Raw genomic sequence first — 16716 nt, 5'->3', positions numbered from 1 at the left:
TCATCCTCTTAATTTCTTCAATGTTCTTGAAAGTGTTCCACACTGTTCTTTTCCTTCTGCACAGTTCTGGTGCCAAGTCATTTCTCATGCTGAGTTCTTGACCCAGGTAAACATAGCAGCTGCATTCAGAGATGTTTGTTCCATTGAGAGCAAATGGAATGTCATGGGCTAGTTCGTTTCTCATGAACATTGTCTTGGTGAGATTCAGCTGCAGTCTGACCGTTCCAAACTCGAAGTTGAAGTCAGCCAGCATTTGTGCCACTTGGCTAATGTTTGGTGTTATTAGAACAATGTCATCAGTGAAGTGGAGGTGGTATAGCTGCCCACCGACTGTCTTCACTCCATTCCTTCCCATTCCAGTCGTCCCACGATGTTCTCGAGGATGGTATTGAAGAGTTTCGGTGAAATGGTATCTTGTAGAAGATGTGGTCTTCTTTATAGAATTTCTCCAGCTCCATGTAGAACTCCTCAATTTCTTCTTCATCGTACGTAGTTGGATGTTGGTGCATAGATGACAAAGATAGAAACTGCTGGCAGTGAACCACATCAATTCAAGTGTAATCATCTGATTTGTGTTGTTAGGCATTTGAATGAATCAATGCTCATGGCCAAGTTTGTGTTGACAAGGACACTGACACCACCGATGCCTCTATTGTTGCATGTTCTGAGGAACAGTTATTCTACAGTGTCAAAAATGATGTGATGCGATTGATGCATTCTCATCTCAGTCAGATCAATGATGTCGTACTTGATCTTCTGCACTTGCACCATCAGGTCCTCAATAGATACTTCCAATGCCAGCACACATGCGTTGAAAGTACAGACAGTTATTTTAGTCCTTCTTCATTTTGGCAGTCAAGTTCGTCCCTGAGATATTATCAGCCTCTCCTTGTTCATTCTTCTTAATGCTGCCATATTGGGGGCTCTTTCAGTGTCAGGGGAATGAAGCACATTGTTGTTACTGTTTTGAGCATATCTAATATGCCATGGGTAGCCTGCCAGACTCTGCCGTGCAGGCAGGATACTCTTGGTAGCTTGATGGGCTCTCCGATGGGGATAGAGGATTTTAGGGAGGCCTCTAATCGCCCTTAAAGATGTTCCCATGGTTCACACCATATGTGAACCCCATCAAATATGGTGCGGTAATTATGGAAACTGGGTATTACGTGTGTTATGATATGTCGCGCAGCCACAAAGTGGCCGCACAGTCCAGAAAGCACCCTGGAGTGTGGCAGTGGCTAGGTATTGGAGGTAGTGGAGGTTGGCCAATGAGGTATTTATCTGGCACCAGTAGGGTGGGTCATCTGGGTGTGATCCCTTGGGCACCAGAGATTGGGGGAGGGAAGCAGAGGATCTCTGTTTCTGAGTCCCATTGAGCCTGGAGTCCAGGGTCACAAAATTCTGCTTTACCTGGTTCTGTGAGGCTTCACTCATGGGTGAGGCTCAGCCCAAGTGTCTGGAAAGTGGCCTGGAACATGGCGGTGGCTGGGTTTTTGAGGTAGTGGAGATAACTACCTCATCAGCCGACCTCCACCATGGTTCTTAGATAAAGATGTAATTGAATACTGCCACAGAATGTGGGAAAGTAGACTTAACAATACATTAGGATTTTAACACTCTTACAGAGTGATAATAGGTCCAGTACCTGTTTTCAGTTGGTGCTTATGCTACATCCTAGCGAAGGCTTTCTACACTAGACTTAGCCACAGATGAAAGAACGCGTGCTTGGAGGGATTTTATAGCTTATGTGAAGAAATAAGAGAATCAGTAAAATTAACACCAGCCTCTTTTATTGAATAACCATAAATTAGAAAGTTAGAGTTATTCATGATTGAGTTTTAGGCTTGTATGGAAGAATAAGAATTGAAAAAGTATATAGCTTTATAATATATAACAGAGATAGAGATCCTATGCACTGCCTTGTGTTATACCCTCCCCCCAAAAAACCCACTGTAATATAGATAGAGTAAATCTAAACTGGTGAAGAGGGAATGAAGTAATAGGACATAATGGAGGGTGTTTGCCTTGCATACAGCCAATCCAGGTTCAATCCCCAGTATCACACATGGTCCCCCAGCAGTGCCAGGAGTAATTCCTGAGTGCAAAGCCAGGAGTAATACCTGAGCACTGCCCCAGGTATGACCCATAAAGCCAAAATTAATTAATTCACTCATTAATTAATTTTTAAATAAAATAAAATGGTGAACAATAATCACAGAATTCCAGAATTACAGGACGTTATTGTCTCCCTCTTTTTCCCTCTTTGCCCCAGCCCCCAAACCTTTAAACTGGTCGTTTTCAGAAGCAGAATGGCAGGTATTTAGAAGAAAATGAAGACTCTGAGTTGTAGTTGACTTTATCATTTTATATTTAGGTGATTGAGCTAAACTTATGGTACTCGGGGATTACTCTAAGTTTGGTGCTTGGGGATCATCTGGTGCCAGGAATCATTCCAAGAATACATTGATCATATTGAGCCATCTTTCTGGCCTCGAGTTGTATGTTTTTATTTTTAAAATCACAGAAAATGGCAAAACACTGTTTCAAATCATTCTCTTAGGTCAGAGAGACAACACAGGGGTTAAAGCACTTGTTTTGCATATGGCCAATCCCAGGTTAAGCCCTATATCACATATGGTTCCCTGAGCACCAGCAGGAGTAAACCCTGATCACAGAGAGAAATAAATCTTGAGCACCATTGAGTGTGCACCCGCCTACACTCGCACAATAGATTTTCTTAATTAGTAGGTTCTTAACCACCTTACTAATGAAAAGTGTGAGAATTAACTAACAATGGCTTCTAGTAGCAGTAATGATATCACTTGATCAAAGATTAGGTTCACCATCCTTGATCAAAGATTTAGGTCAGATTCATAATCAGAGAGAGAGAACAAAAGGGAATATTCTGCCACAGTGGCAGGGTGGGGTGGGGGGAGACGGGACTGGGGAGGGGGGAGGGATGCTGGGTTTACTGGTGGTGGAGAATGGGCACTGGTGAAGGGATGGGTTATCGAACTTTGTATGGGGGAAACATGAGCACAAAGATGTATGGATCTGTAACTGTACCCTCACGATGACTCTCTAATTAAAAATAAACTAATAAAAAAAAAGTAAAAAAAAGATTTAGGTCAGATTCAGCATAGAATTTTTCAAATTCTTAGGGAGATGAATAATTTCATGCATATTCATTTCATATATTGTAACTTTTACATGCACTAAGAATATGTTGTCAAAAACTATTGAGAAAAACCAAGATATATACTCAAAGGACTTAGCAAAATTTGTCGATTTAGAACTACCTTTCAAGGGATTTTCTAAAATACTCCAAAAAAGACTATATTTTTTAAAAAATGGTTTTGATCGATGAAGTTTCTGTGATTTACAATTTTGTTAATGATGGTTTTTCATGTACATATTTCAAACACACAGCCATCACCAGTGTACCCACCTCCCTCCCCCAACAGTATCAATTCTCTTGAAGCTACCCAACCCACACAACCTCTGTTCTGAGGATCAATTCTCTTGTTATTACCCATAGTTGCTAGCTTGCTGTGTATCTTGAAGGGCTATATCTGAGAGAAATCATTTTTCTTCTGACTGAAATCACTCAACATGATATCCTCTCATTCCATCCAAGTCTGCGTAAATTGCATTATTTTGTTCTTTCTTAGAGCTGCACAGTATTTTATTGTTCATATATGCCACAATGTCTTGATCCCTTCATCCATAGTTCGGTATTTGGATTGTTTCCATATCTTGGCTTAAGTACTGTGCTGAACATATGTGTGTATAGATTCTTTCAAATTAATGTTTTTTTGTTAGGGAAACAGATGCCAAGAAGTGCCATCGCTGGGTCGTATGGGAGTTCTATTCCTATTTTTGGAGCGATCTCTGTATTGTTTTCCTTTAAGTCTGAACCAATGACATTGCCAATAGTGGATAAGGGTAAGGAGACATTTTTTTCAAAAAGAAAAACTAAGTTAATATTTTTGTTTTACACAACAGTGAAAAAAATTCCTGAGGAGTAATCTAATGTCCAAAAATAGTGGACAGAGAAGACTCATGCTGGTCATTCATGTCAATATAGGAGTGTACAGTTGATCTCTGATGACTTTACATGGTCAGAAACTGACTTTTACACAGAGATTCAGCATAGAATTTGACAAACAAAAATCTCTCCAGGTCCATGTTCCTTAATCAGCCAGCCTTTATTTTCTAATTAGAACCAGTGATAGAAAAAGCTAGAATTAGTTTTGCATCATGTCCAGGAAAATACTGTAGGAATATATGTTCTTGTTACTTTCCTAAGTGCCCATTTGGTGAGATAACCCTGTCTCTTCTCCATCAATTATAAACAAGGCTGCTCGTGATGAGTATTTTTAGCATAAAATGCTTTCCAATGAAAAGCGAGAATCATAGCTTTCTCTTTGAAAGTTTTGAATTTCAATGTCAGCCTCTCTGTGAATTGATCCAAATGAGGCCTACCTGCATCCAGAACAAGACAATTTGTGCCCGAGTAGCCTGAATTCTAGACACCCGTGAGAATAATCTCCATCAACTTCACCACCCCCCACCAAAAAAAAACTGGAGGTACTCACTCAGAGAGATAGGGCTAGAGTGCAGAGAGTACATGCCTGGCACATGGAGACCTGAGCTCAATCCTTGAAATCACAGGGCCCTCTGAACACCCACTATGTATGGCTCCAGAGCCATTCACTCACTCTCACTCCCCACCCTCCACACACAGCACTGCTGGGTGGCCCTGATGGCTGCCAGGATAGCTAGGGAGCACTGAGCCATCCTGCCCACACCAGTCAGGTGAATCCTAGTCCCCTTAGAACTACTGGGGAGCCTACTTGCTACAACTAAATCCAAGTAGATGTCCTTCTTACTCTTACTCCCTAATAAGTCCCTAAACTTTTGAAACAATTTGCATTTTTCTCTGTGTGCCATTAAGAAAAGGGAATACCCTATCTAAGGAGAGAAACTCTAAAGTATAAGGACAAGGTCACATCTCCCGCAGCCAAAACAGGAATCCTAGAATAAGAGGGAAATTGTCTGCCATAGACACAGAGGGAGGCATGGGATGGGGACTGGGAGGGATATTGGGGACATTGGTGGTGGAAAATGTACACTGGTGGAGGGATGGGTGTTCAATCAGTGTATGACTTAAACTCAAACATGAAAGTTGTGTAACTGTAGCTCACGGTAATAACAGAATAGGAGACTTATACCCAAGAATACTAGGGACAAGTACCAGAAGGTTTGCTCCACGGCTTGGAAACCGACCTCACGTGCTGGGGGAAAAGGCAGTTCACATAGAGAAGGGAGAACCAAGTAAAGTGTGGTTGGAGGACTGGCTCGGCATGGGAGATGCGTATTGAAAGTAGATTATAGATTGAACTCGATGGCCACCCAGTACCTCTATTGCAAACCACAACACCCAAAAGGAGAGAGAAAACAAAAGGGAATGCTCTGCCACAGAGGCGGGGTGGGGTGGGGGATGGAGTGGGGGGCTAGGAGGGATACTGGAGAATGGATACTGATGGAGGGATGGGTACTCGAGCATTGTATAGCTGAAACACAAGCACGAAAATATGTAAATCTGTAACTGTACCTCACGGTGATGGTGAGGTGATTCACTAATAATAAATAAATAAATAAAATATTTTTAAAAAACAGGAAACCTAGGAATCATACACAAAGAACAGTTACGTTGAGTAGAACAGCAAGGAAGAAACCTTGATGCAGGAGGACTGAGGACAAGGTATGACTGATACATGACACCTAAAGATTTGCCCATTTAAAAGGATTACACACCTGCACTCAGCATGCTATGTGATATTTAGTGCTTCATAAGGGTCTTACCTACCACTATTGTACTGTACTTAGATAATGGGTTCTGAGTGGACACATCACACCTGAAGCTAAATTACATGGTTCAGCTAGGATTTTGTACATTTCCCCTGCCCATAGATGCATCATATCCTAAATAATGACTGCTTCATTTTTTTCCTTTTAGGTTACACCCAGCGATGCACAGGGGTTCCTCCTGGCTCTGCACTCAGGAATTACTCCTGGTAGTGCTCAGGGGACCATATGGGATGCTGGGGATCAAACCCAGGTCGGTCGCGTGCAAGGCAAATGCCCTACCTGCTGTACTATCGCTCCAGTCCCTAAACGCTTCTTTAGTATGAGAAATGAGAAAAATGAATGAAGTCAACTCATAATCAAGAGCAGACCTAGACCCACCAGCATGTAACATGAGCAAGAAATGAATCATTAATATAGCCATCAAGAGTTGAAGGTTTCATATTCCGGCAAGAGAAATGACTAAGGGATGACCAAGCTGCGTCCATAGGCAAGCAGGGAAGGAAGAGAAGGGCTACCATACATTGCAACAATTTTCTAATTTCCATGATACACTGAGAAAAATTTGAAGTCCATGTAGCATTGTATCATAAAGAGGCTTAAGATCTTTCACTGCTGCTCTTGAGACTGATCTTTAATAATTCTTGGGGGGATCTAGTATTCATTCCTAGGAATTGTTTTCTTTTTTTTCAGTCTACTAGATGGATAAATTCAAGTCAGTAAAGTTCTCCAGGAACGGATTTTTCTCCTAAAACTACTAACTTCACTAGAGAGAAAAAAATTAAAACAGAGCTGTTTTTACTAGTCATGGGGAAAGACTATAGTAACCTAGCATATTTATAGGGTTTTATTAGTTAATTTAAATATTTGTTTTAGCAAATCAAAGATCAACTGGAAGACAAGTGATACAAGTGATACAAGTGAAGTATTGTTTTGCCTTTTTGGGTCACACCTGGTGATGCACAGGTGTGACTTCTGGCTTTGCACACAGGAATTTCTCCTGGCAGTGCTCACGGAACCATACGGGATGCTGGGGATCAAACCTTGGTCTGCCTCATACAAGGCAAGTGTTATTGCTCCAGCCCCATTAATTTAAATATTGACTGCTGTACAACACTTCCATGCATGATTTCTTTCTGGTAAAAATGCTGTTTTTTAAGCAAGCAGACTGATGGCCTTGAGCTTCTATCAACAACCAGTGGTGACTCAGTGTAATACAAGTTAGCTAAAAGCCTTTCTTTCTGTCAACATCTCTCTCTCCACTTTTAATTCTGATATTTCAACATATTCCACATACATTAAGTACCTAGTATACACCAGGCAATTTACATATGTTATTTCTAATTTTTAAAACAATTCTTCAGTGTTGAAATGATAGCACAGTGTGTAGGGAGGGCGTTTGCCTTGCACGCAGCCGACCCAGGTTCAATTCCCAGCATCCCATATGGTCCCCTGAACATCGCCAGGAGTAATTCCTGTGTGCAAAGCCAAGAGTAACCCCTGTGCATCACCAGGTGTGACCCCCCATAAAAAACCCCTCCCCCCAAAAAAAACAATTCTTGAAGACAGTCAGTCCTATTAAGGAATTGGTTAAAACTTAGTCTTGGAAAGCATGTACACTATAATAAAAATTTCAAAGACAGTGATATTTTAAATTTAAAATTAGTAATTTCCTGAAACAAAATTCTACTACTTCTACCTACTACCACAAATTTAACAACTTAAATCTGCATCTATTTGCTATCTCAGAGTTTTATAGATCAAAATCTGGGTTTGTCAGGGTTGAATTGGGACCCATTCACTGAAACCAGCATATTGGCAGGGTTGCACTCCTTGCAGGAGGCACGGGGGATACTTGGCTTCCAAATGTCTTTTTTTTTTTGCTTTTTTGGGTCACACCCGGCAATACTCAGGGGTTCCTCCTGGCTTTGCACTCAGGAATCATTCCTGGTGGTGCTCGGAGGACAATATAGGATGCTGGAATCGAACACGGGTTGGCCGCGTGCAAGGCAAATGCCCGACCCGCTGTGCTATCACTCCAGCCCCGGCTTCCGAATGTCTTAAGGAATTGACAGGATTTGGTTCTTTTTTATTGTTTTTCAGTTTGGGACCAGATCTGGCTCTCAAGCACTGTGCTTAGGATCACTCTTGGCAGAAGCAGGGGGGAGCATACAGGATGCCAGGGATCAACCCGGATCTGCTTCATGCAAGACAAGCAGCAACCTCACTGTACTACTCTCTAGCTTCAGATTTGGTTCCTTGAGGTGGGATTTGAGATTCCCATTTTCTTGCTGGGTGTGATACAGGAGTTCCTCTCGAATCCTTAAAGCTGCCCCCATTCCTTATTGCATTGTCCTTACCCTTTCAAACCAAAAAAAGGAAGGCCACTCCCTCTCAGGCCTCCAAGCCCTCAGTCTTCCTCTTCTGGTCTCTCTGTCTCTCACTTCCCTATGATACTCTGACCTCAGCTAGAAAAGTTTTCTGTTTCCAAGGATGCAAGTGATTAGGTGGCTCCAGCTGCAGAACCCAGGCGACTCTCAAGGTCAGGAACCTTAATCCTATCTTGCAAAGCCGTTCTTGCTATGGCAGGAAATACACAGGTCCTGGAGACTATGATGTGGATGCACAGTGGGAAGGACGTTGCTCACCCTGCCATATTACCCAAGAACACTCATTTAGCAAATGACAGTCGTTGACGGGACTCAGGTCTATTTGATGTTAAGGTTGAAGCTCTTTCCTTGAGTCCCCCTGCCTTTCTAATATGTTTAATTTCTTATAGCGTACAATAAATGGCCACACAGGTGGCAAAATGAGTTAAACCAAAATATATTTAGTAAATAGTGCCTGCTTCCAATTTTTTAATGTGATTTCTACCTTTGGAATAAAGTGCTCAAAATAATCAAAGTTGGAAATCAATCAGTGTTGTTTTGTTGCACGTTCTGAGGAACAGTGAGACTGTACATAAACTATGCATATACTTTTCACCATATACGTGATTTTTTTTTAAGTTCCAGGATCATTTTGATAATTCATGTAAGACTGAACATACTTACTGCCCGAAGAACTGAACGCACTTAAAATACAGAACACACTTTTAGACCCATTATCTCTAGCCGGCAGTGCTAAGACGCCTCCCAGGCATGCAGGACACTCAGCCATCAGTAGTAACCCAGACCGCTTAGCAGTTCTCAGAAAAAGACATGCTGACATCCTGGCAGTGGCACTGCTTGACAAATTTGGACAAATTTGTACCCAGACAGAGCTTCGCCCTTTCGCTCGGGACCGCGCTGCCAGCAGGATGGGTAAGTGTCGCGGCCTCCGTACTGCACGCAAGCTCCGCAGCCACCGGCGGGATCAGAAGTGGCATGACAAGCAGTACAAGAAGGCGCACTTGGGCACGGCGCTGAAGGCCAACCCGTTCGGGGGCGCAACCCACGCCAAGGGCATCGTGCTGGAGAAAGCTGGTGTTGAGGCTAAACAGCCAAATTCTGCTATTAGGAAGTGCGTCCGTGTCCAGCTGATCAAGAACGGCAAAAAAATCACAGCCTTTGTACACGATGATGGCTGCTTGAATTTCATTGAGGAAAACGATGAAGTTCTGGTTGCTGGATTTGGCCGCAAAGGGCATGCCGTTGGTGACATTCCCAGAGTCCTTTTTAAGGTTGTCAAAGTAGCCAACGTGTCTCTCTTGGCCTTATACAAAGGCAAGAAGGAAAGACCAAGATCATAAGTTTTGATGATGAAAGCACAGTAGTAATAAATTTTCATATACTCAGAAAAAAAAATTGTACCCAGACAAATTTGGATGCAGATATTGTCAGAGACTTGTCAAAGGTTTTTTTTTTTTTTAATTTATTAAATGACCATGATTCGAAGTTACAAAGTTATTCATGACTGAGTTACAAGTCTACATTTGCACACCCTCCCTTCATCAGTGTTCACTTTCCTCCGCCATTGTCCCCAGTTTCCCCCGGCCCCCAACCTGCCTCTATGGCAGACCCTTTTCTTCTTTTTCCCTTTTAGGCACTAAGTTTTGCAATCTGTTACTGAAAGGGTATCATGAATATTACTTTACCTCCTTTCAACGCTCAGTTCTTGTCCAGAGAGATCATTCCCACAGTCACTGACACAGTGGTTCCTTCGCTGATCTATCTGCCCTCCCGCAATTGTGGCAAAATTTTTACTAAGGACCAGTCCTCCTGACCTTCATTATTATTGTCTTCAATTATTGTGATCTTACTGTGTTTATTTATATCCCACAAATAAGTGTATCACTCTATATCTGTCCCTGCCCTTCTAACTCATTTCACTCAGAACAATACTCTCCGTGACAGTCTATGTACGAGGAAATTGCAGGACTTCGTTTTTTTTCTAATGGCACATAGTGTTTGATTGTGTAAAGGTATCATAGTTTCTTTATCTACCCGTCTATTCTTAAGCACTTGGGTTGTTTCCATATTTTGGCTATTGTGAATAGTGCTGCAATGAGTATAGGTGTGCAGGTGCCTTTTCTTCACTGTGTTTTAGGGTCCTTAAGGTATATTCCCAGAAGCAGAATTGCTGGGTCATGTGGAAGCTCAATTCCTAGATTTTAAAGAAAGTATATTGTTTTCCAAAAAGGCTGAACCAGTGGACTCTAACATTAGCAGTGAAAGAGGGTCCCCTTTTCCCAGCATCCACACCAACACTGGTTGTTTTTGTTTTTCATGATGAGTGTTCAGTGTCATATTAGGTGGCATATTACTGTTGCTTTTAATTAAATTTCCTTGAAGACTGGTGACACAGAGCTTTCTTTCCATGTGTCTCTTGACCATTTGAATTTCTTCTTGAGGAAGTTTCTGTTCACCTCTTTTTCCAATTTTTGATGGGGCCAAATATTTTTTTCTTGCAAAGTTCTGCCAGTGCTTCATATATTTTGGTTATTAACCCTTAATTATATCAGTTGTAGGCAAATGATTTCTTCCTGTCCATGTACTGTCCTTGTATTCTGATCTTTATTTCCGTTGAGGTGCAGAAGCTTCTTAATTTAATGTAGTTCCATTTGTTTATGTTTACACTTGTTGGGTCAGTGACATTTCATCTTTTTAAAGTTGCTTCTAGTTTCTACCTAGCTTTAATCTATACTATAAAGTCATAGTAATCAAAATAGCATGGTACTGTAATAAAAAAGACTATCTGATAGTGGATCAGAATAGAATAACCAAGGATAAACTCCCATATGTATGGTCAGCTAATTTTTGATAAATAATCTGAGAACATGAAATATAATAAAGACAGCCCTTTGACCAAATGTTGTTGGGAGAATTGGATAAATACATGCAATAAAATTAAAATTGGATCCATATCTCAAACTTACAGAAAAATTCAAATCAAACTGAATCAAAAATCTTGAGACCATACCTGAATCTATAAAGTACATTGGTAAAAATATAGGCAGGATGCTCCAAGATCTGAAACTCAAAGGCGTCTTCAATGATACAATGCTAATTGCAGAGACCACAGAATCAAAACTAATAAATGGGAGTACATCACACTTAAAAGTATATGCCAAAAAAATCATGGGATAAGACCAAATGACAGAAAACTGGAGAAAATAGAGTGGAGTGGGAGAAATATTTGCAATCAATTGGATATGAAAGATTAAACATTGATATCCAGGATCTGGCAATCTACCTGTGGCATATTCAATATGCCAAAAACAGTAAAAACAAGTCTCACAATGGAGACGTTACTGGTGCCCACTCGAGCAAATCGATGAGCAACGGGATGACAGTGATACAGTGATCCAGGATCTATAAAGTACTCACGGAAATGAACCCCCCTCCCCCAAAATTCTAAAAGTGCCAGAGAAGATGGGAAGAGGAAATGAACAGACACTTCATCCGTGGATGAACAGCCAACAGATACATGAAAAATACTAATCATCAGTTATTATTAGGAAAATACAAATCAAGATGACAGTGAGATATCATCTTATTCCGTGAGAATGGCACATAACAAAAATACTGGGAGCAATCTTTTAGTGAGGTAGTGATGAAAGAAGTTCCACATCCACTGCTGGTGGGAATATTGTCTGATCCAACCCTTACTCAAAACAGTATGAAGGGTACTCATTAAACTCAGAATTGAGTTCACATATGACCTAAAGATTTCACTTTTGGGTATCTACCCCCAGGACAGAAAAACATTCATTCAAAAAATATATACACTCCATTAATCATTGCAGCACTCAGTACAATAGCTAAGATTTGGAATCAACATCAATGTCCAAAGATAGGTCAGTGTATCATGATGATATAGTATATATACACAATGGAATACTACACAACTGTAAGGAATGATGGAATCATGAAATTAGTGGCAATGTGGATGGAACTGAAAAAAAATCATGAAGTAAACCAGAAGGATATCACTTACGTGTGTTATTTAGAATAACCCTATGATAAAATACAATGGATTAAATGTGGGATGCCCAGATAAGTTTTGTCCCCAGATATAGGGAGGAAAAGGAAAGACAGAGTGAAGGGGTGAGGGACAATAGACAGATGAGAAACAACGGGTCCAGGTCAGGGGAGTCAAGCACAAAGGTGGTGTTAAGGAATGAAAGACTCAAATATCTGAACCACAGAGTCAACACTGAAACCAAGAGACCCAACTTTAACAACCAAACTTAGAAAGGTGCCTGTCAAGACAGCAGGCTTGGAAGAGTGGAAGGATATAAGAGTGAACCTGCGAATATTGGCGAAGGGAAACTGACACTGGTGGTTGGATCAGAGCAGCAAGATTGTGTGTCTAAAACGCAATTATGATTAACATTGTAAATCATGGTGCTTTAATAACAAATTTAAATACAAATACAGTTTTTTAAATGCTTCTAGTTTCAATGTCATGGATGGATCTGCCTCTATGTATCTTATGGATTGAGGTCTGATAGTGAAGTCTTTAATCCATTTTGATAAGACTTTTGTATTCGGTGTCAGAAAGATGTCTGGTGTGTAAGCACACACAAAAGAAAAAGGGAGGGACGGGCACGTGGCACCGGGCACAGGGCAGTGGCGCTCTATCTCTCCCACCACCCGCGTTCGGAAGTCTCCAGCTGCTTCCCCCATCCCGGGGAGGTTGATGGCGATGATGAGGCAGGCAAAGGAAGGAACAGAGCCAGGCTGGTTGGTCTCAGTTGCAGTTTATTCCATTCCCATCTCCATTCTCCTCTGATTCTCCTCCTGCTTCTTCCTCCCCCGTGCTACTTCATTCTCCTTCTCACTCTGGATCTGGATCTCAATCTAGCTTCTCCAGATCTGGCACTGGGACTCGCCCCCAGCCCACTCTTTCAGCCTAGTCAAATCGCCAAGCATGAGGGGTTGGGGCTTACACATAGGTGTGGTCACAATCAATAGGGGTAAAGTTCTTTCCTTCAGGGGATGCTTCTTCTAGGACAGATTCTCTTTCAGCAGAACACCCACCCAAGAGCGGAATCCCATGCATGTGTTTCTCCTCTCCTTGTCCAACTCACATACAAGTCTTCATAATATTAATCATTTTGTATGGACATAGCAAGAGATGCATTAAGCTTATAGAATTGCTCTCCTGGGATCACCTCGATCTCAGACTACAGTGCTCAGGCCAGATTAGTCTTTCCTATCCCTAGCAGGTTCCTAGTCTCATCGTTGATTTTGGATCATGACATGACATGTCCATGACCAAGCTCTTAACATATAGTTAAGCATTAGGCACTTTGACCAGGGCAATCTCGATGCCAGGGTAGCACATAACTCACCGCTTGCCCTGGGTCCGTCCTGTCCCTCGTCGGGACCCTGCTTTTGGGGGTGCTAGGAAGTAAGGGCAGCTGAGGCTTAAGTCGAGAAAGAAGATGCTCAGGAGTGAATAATATCCAAAGCCAATTAAATCCCATGTTACCAAAGCATATTAACTGTCTTTCTTTGTCCATACAAAAAGGGCATTGTTTTAAAGTAAACTATTCAAAAGACACGAGGAGAGGAGCAAGGCAATATTAACTTACAATACAAGTTCATTGTCCTAGAAAGGTCTGACCTTACAAATTTACAGTCTGATTAGGGGAAAAGCTGATTAACTGGTTGGGGAAGAGAGCATACAAGTGGTTACAGATAGACAAAAGAATGGGGGTGACTCGGGAGCACCTTGATGGGCGTGGCCGATATATCTAAGCTCCTTGTGGCAAGGGGAACAGGACATACAATGTTGTCTAGAATTGTTTAGAGATTATTACCAGATATGCCTAAACTTTTTGTGGCAAGGGAGAAAGGACAAACCAATGATATCCTACGGTCTGGGTTCATTTTTTTCACATGTGGCCAACCAGTTTTCCCAGTACTACTTGTTCCTTGCTAGACTTAATGTTTTTTGCTCCTTTATTGAATATATCAGAGAGTCTCTTACCGGAGCGCCTGGCTGTCTTCCCCGGGGCCCCTCAGAGGTGGTGGGCTCCAGCTTCCCTCGCCACCCCAAGCAGAGCTCCCACGGCCAAAGACCTCCAGAACCTAGCCAGAGCCATGCTTGAGGCCCCTCTCGACACGTTCGGACGAGCCTCACACATGAAGGTACTGGCAGAGGAACCCAGGTGTGTGGCATAGGGGCTGAGACCTCCAAGCCTGCTCAGATTAGGACTGGGCCTCTTCTGCTCAGATTTCCCATTTTCCAGTAGCTAGGCAGTCACACCCAGGGACTGCCCCTGGCGCCGTGTAATCCTGCCAATGACCAACATCCAGAGACTTAAAACCAAGCTCCTGGAAGCTTATAGCCTACTTCTCCCTCTGGGAGAACCTGGCAAGCTACCGAGAGTTTCCTGCACACATGGGAGAGCCTCGCAAACTCCCCATGGTGTATTCATATGCCAAAACCAGTAACAATGCTGGGGCTCATTCCGCTAACCCTGAAAGAGCCTCCAATGCGGCATCGTTGGGAAGAACAAGTAAAGAGAGGCTTCTAAAATCTCAGGGCTAGGACAAATGGAGACATTACTGAGACTGCTCGAGAAATCCGACGATCAACGGGATGATGATGATGATAATGATAATGATGATGATGATGATTTAATATTAATTATTTATCACATACTGGAGGGTCTGTCTCTATATTGTCAGTTCTATCCCATTGAGAAGAGGGTTTCTGCCTTTTTTCTAGTAGTACCATGTTGTTTTAATTACTACTTTGCAGTACAATTTGAAGTTGGGAAAATTGATGCTTCCCATCTTCTGTTTCCTAAGGATTGCTCTTCCCATTTGGGGATGGGGTGTCATTGTTCCATATGAATTTCAGAAATGTTTGACCTATTTCTCTGTAAAAATGTCATGGATAACCTTAAAGGGACTGCATTGAATTTGTATAATGCTATGGGAAGTTTTAACATTTTGATGATGTTAATCCTCCCAATCCATGAGCAGATGATATGTTTCTATTTAAAAGTATGGGATGTTTCAGGAATTTTCACATCAGCCAAGCACAGGGGCCATGATAATCTTCTCTGTATCATTTCAATTTTAGAATATGTGCTGCTGAAGTGAGCACAAGACTTGTCAAAGTTTTTAAAAACATTACAATGTAGCACAGGAAAGATTATTGAACAAATAACTTCTGGAGTTAAATATGCCTGTTACTAAAACCTGGCCACAAACAGCTTATAATAAAATATAGAATTGTTCTTATATCTAAACACACCTAATCTAAAACTTCACCAATGAATTCCTATCCCAAGAATTAATTACACATCTATTCAATATTTACACTGGAAATTTTGTTGTGGACATTGCTGAGTAAAGCAATGGAGGTACAACAATGTATGCCATGGTCTTCACTTCCAAAGAGTCCATTTTTGGGGAATTGTAAGCCATATAGGGCAAAGTTAAAGGATGAGTATTTTAAAAATAAAATCCTGATGATTATAAGGATGGCTTACCCAAAGTAAAAATGGTAAATTAACTGCTGAATAAATAATAGTAGTTTAAACCATATTGAAAACATATGAAAAAATGTTCAACATCATTTGGCTACTATGTTAATGCACTTTAAAAATCACAAAAAAGATATGGATATAGTTTTTTAACAATAAATTACTTAACCTTGCATGCATGGAACCTGGGTTTGATCCCTGGTACTACAAAAATATGACAACAAAATGCACAAAATAGGACATTGGATAGGGATAAAATACATCTGTAGCATTTTCAGTTCTCTGGATTCAACCTCATGACCCACACTAACTCCCCCAGATGTGGCCTTGGTGATCTCTGAACACTGCTTGGTGTGGCCACCACAACAATTTTTATTTGCTTTTGGACTATACCTGACGTTGTTCAAGGGTTACTACTGGCTCTGCACTCAAGAACCACTCCTTGTATTGCTTGAGGGACCATATGGGATCCCAGGGATTGAACCCATGTTGCCCACATGCAAGTCAAGCATTCTACGCACTGTATCACTCTAGCCTCAGTAAGAAATTTTGATGCTTGTTGAAAGTAGATTATGGACCAAACATGATGGCTGCTTAGTGCTTATTTTGCAAACCATAACACCCAAAAGGAGAGAGAAAAAGGGAATGTGTCCGCCACAGAGGCATGGGGTGGGAAGGGGTGGCAGTAGGGACACTGGGAATATTGGTAGTGGAGAGTGGGCACTGGTGAAGGAATGGGTACTCGAACATTGTTTGATTGAAATGTAATCACGAAAATTTGTAAGTCTGTAACTCTATCTCACGATGATTCTTAATTTTTTTAAATAAAAATAAATAAATAAATAAAGCACAGTAGGATTCAATTTTACACCCACCATAATGACTATATATTTTAAAGGAAAAAAACAAGTTTTAGC

The 16716-nt window shown here is 41.4% G+C and overlaps 1 protein-coding gene and 1 non-coding gene across 2 annotated transcripts; one reads left to right on the top strand and one right to left on the bottom strand.

Moving 5' to 3' along the window:
* The first annotated feature begins 9134 nt into the window (after nucleotides 1-9134).
* Nucleotides 9135-9630, top strand: LOC101547225 (40S ribosomal protein S23-like). Its single transcript, XM_055122669.1, has one exon. It carries the CDS (start codon nucleotides 9170-9172, stop codon nucleotides 9599-9601), a length of 432 nt encoding a protein of 143 aa, XP_054978644.1. The 5' UTR covers nucleotides 9135-9169; the 3' UTR covers nucleotides 9602-9630.
* Nucleotides 9631-15310: 5680 nt separating this feature from the next.
* Nucleotides 15311-15417, bottom strand: LOC129400472 (U6 spliceosomal RNA). Its single transcript, XR_008627709.1, has one exon. It is a non-coding gene; the product is annotated as a U6 spliceosomal RNA (small nuclear RNA).
* Between the last annotated feature and the right edge of the window lie 1299 nt (nucleotides 15418-16716).

Source organism: Sorex araneus, chromosome X, assembly GCF_027595985.1.
Source record: "Sorex araneus isolate mSorAra2 chromosome X, mSorAra2.pri, whole genome shotgun sequence".
Classification (NCBI taxonomy): domain Eukaryota; kingdom Metazoa; phylum Chordata; class Mammalia; order Eulipotyphla; family Soricidae; genus Sorex; species Sorex araneus.
The sequence above is the reverse complement of the archived record's forward strand: the minus strand, read 5'-3'. Positions and strand labels throughout refer to the sequence as shown.

Excerpts from the sequence above, each read along its gene's own strand:
- LOC101547225 (XM_055122669.1), top strand. The coding sequence starts at position 9,170 with ATGGGTAAGTGTCGCGGCCTCCGTACTGCACGCAAGCTCCGCAGCCAC.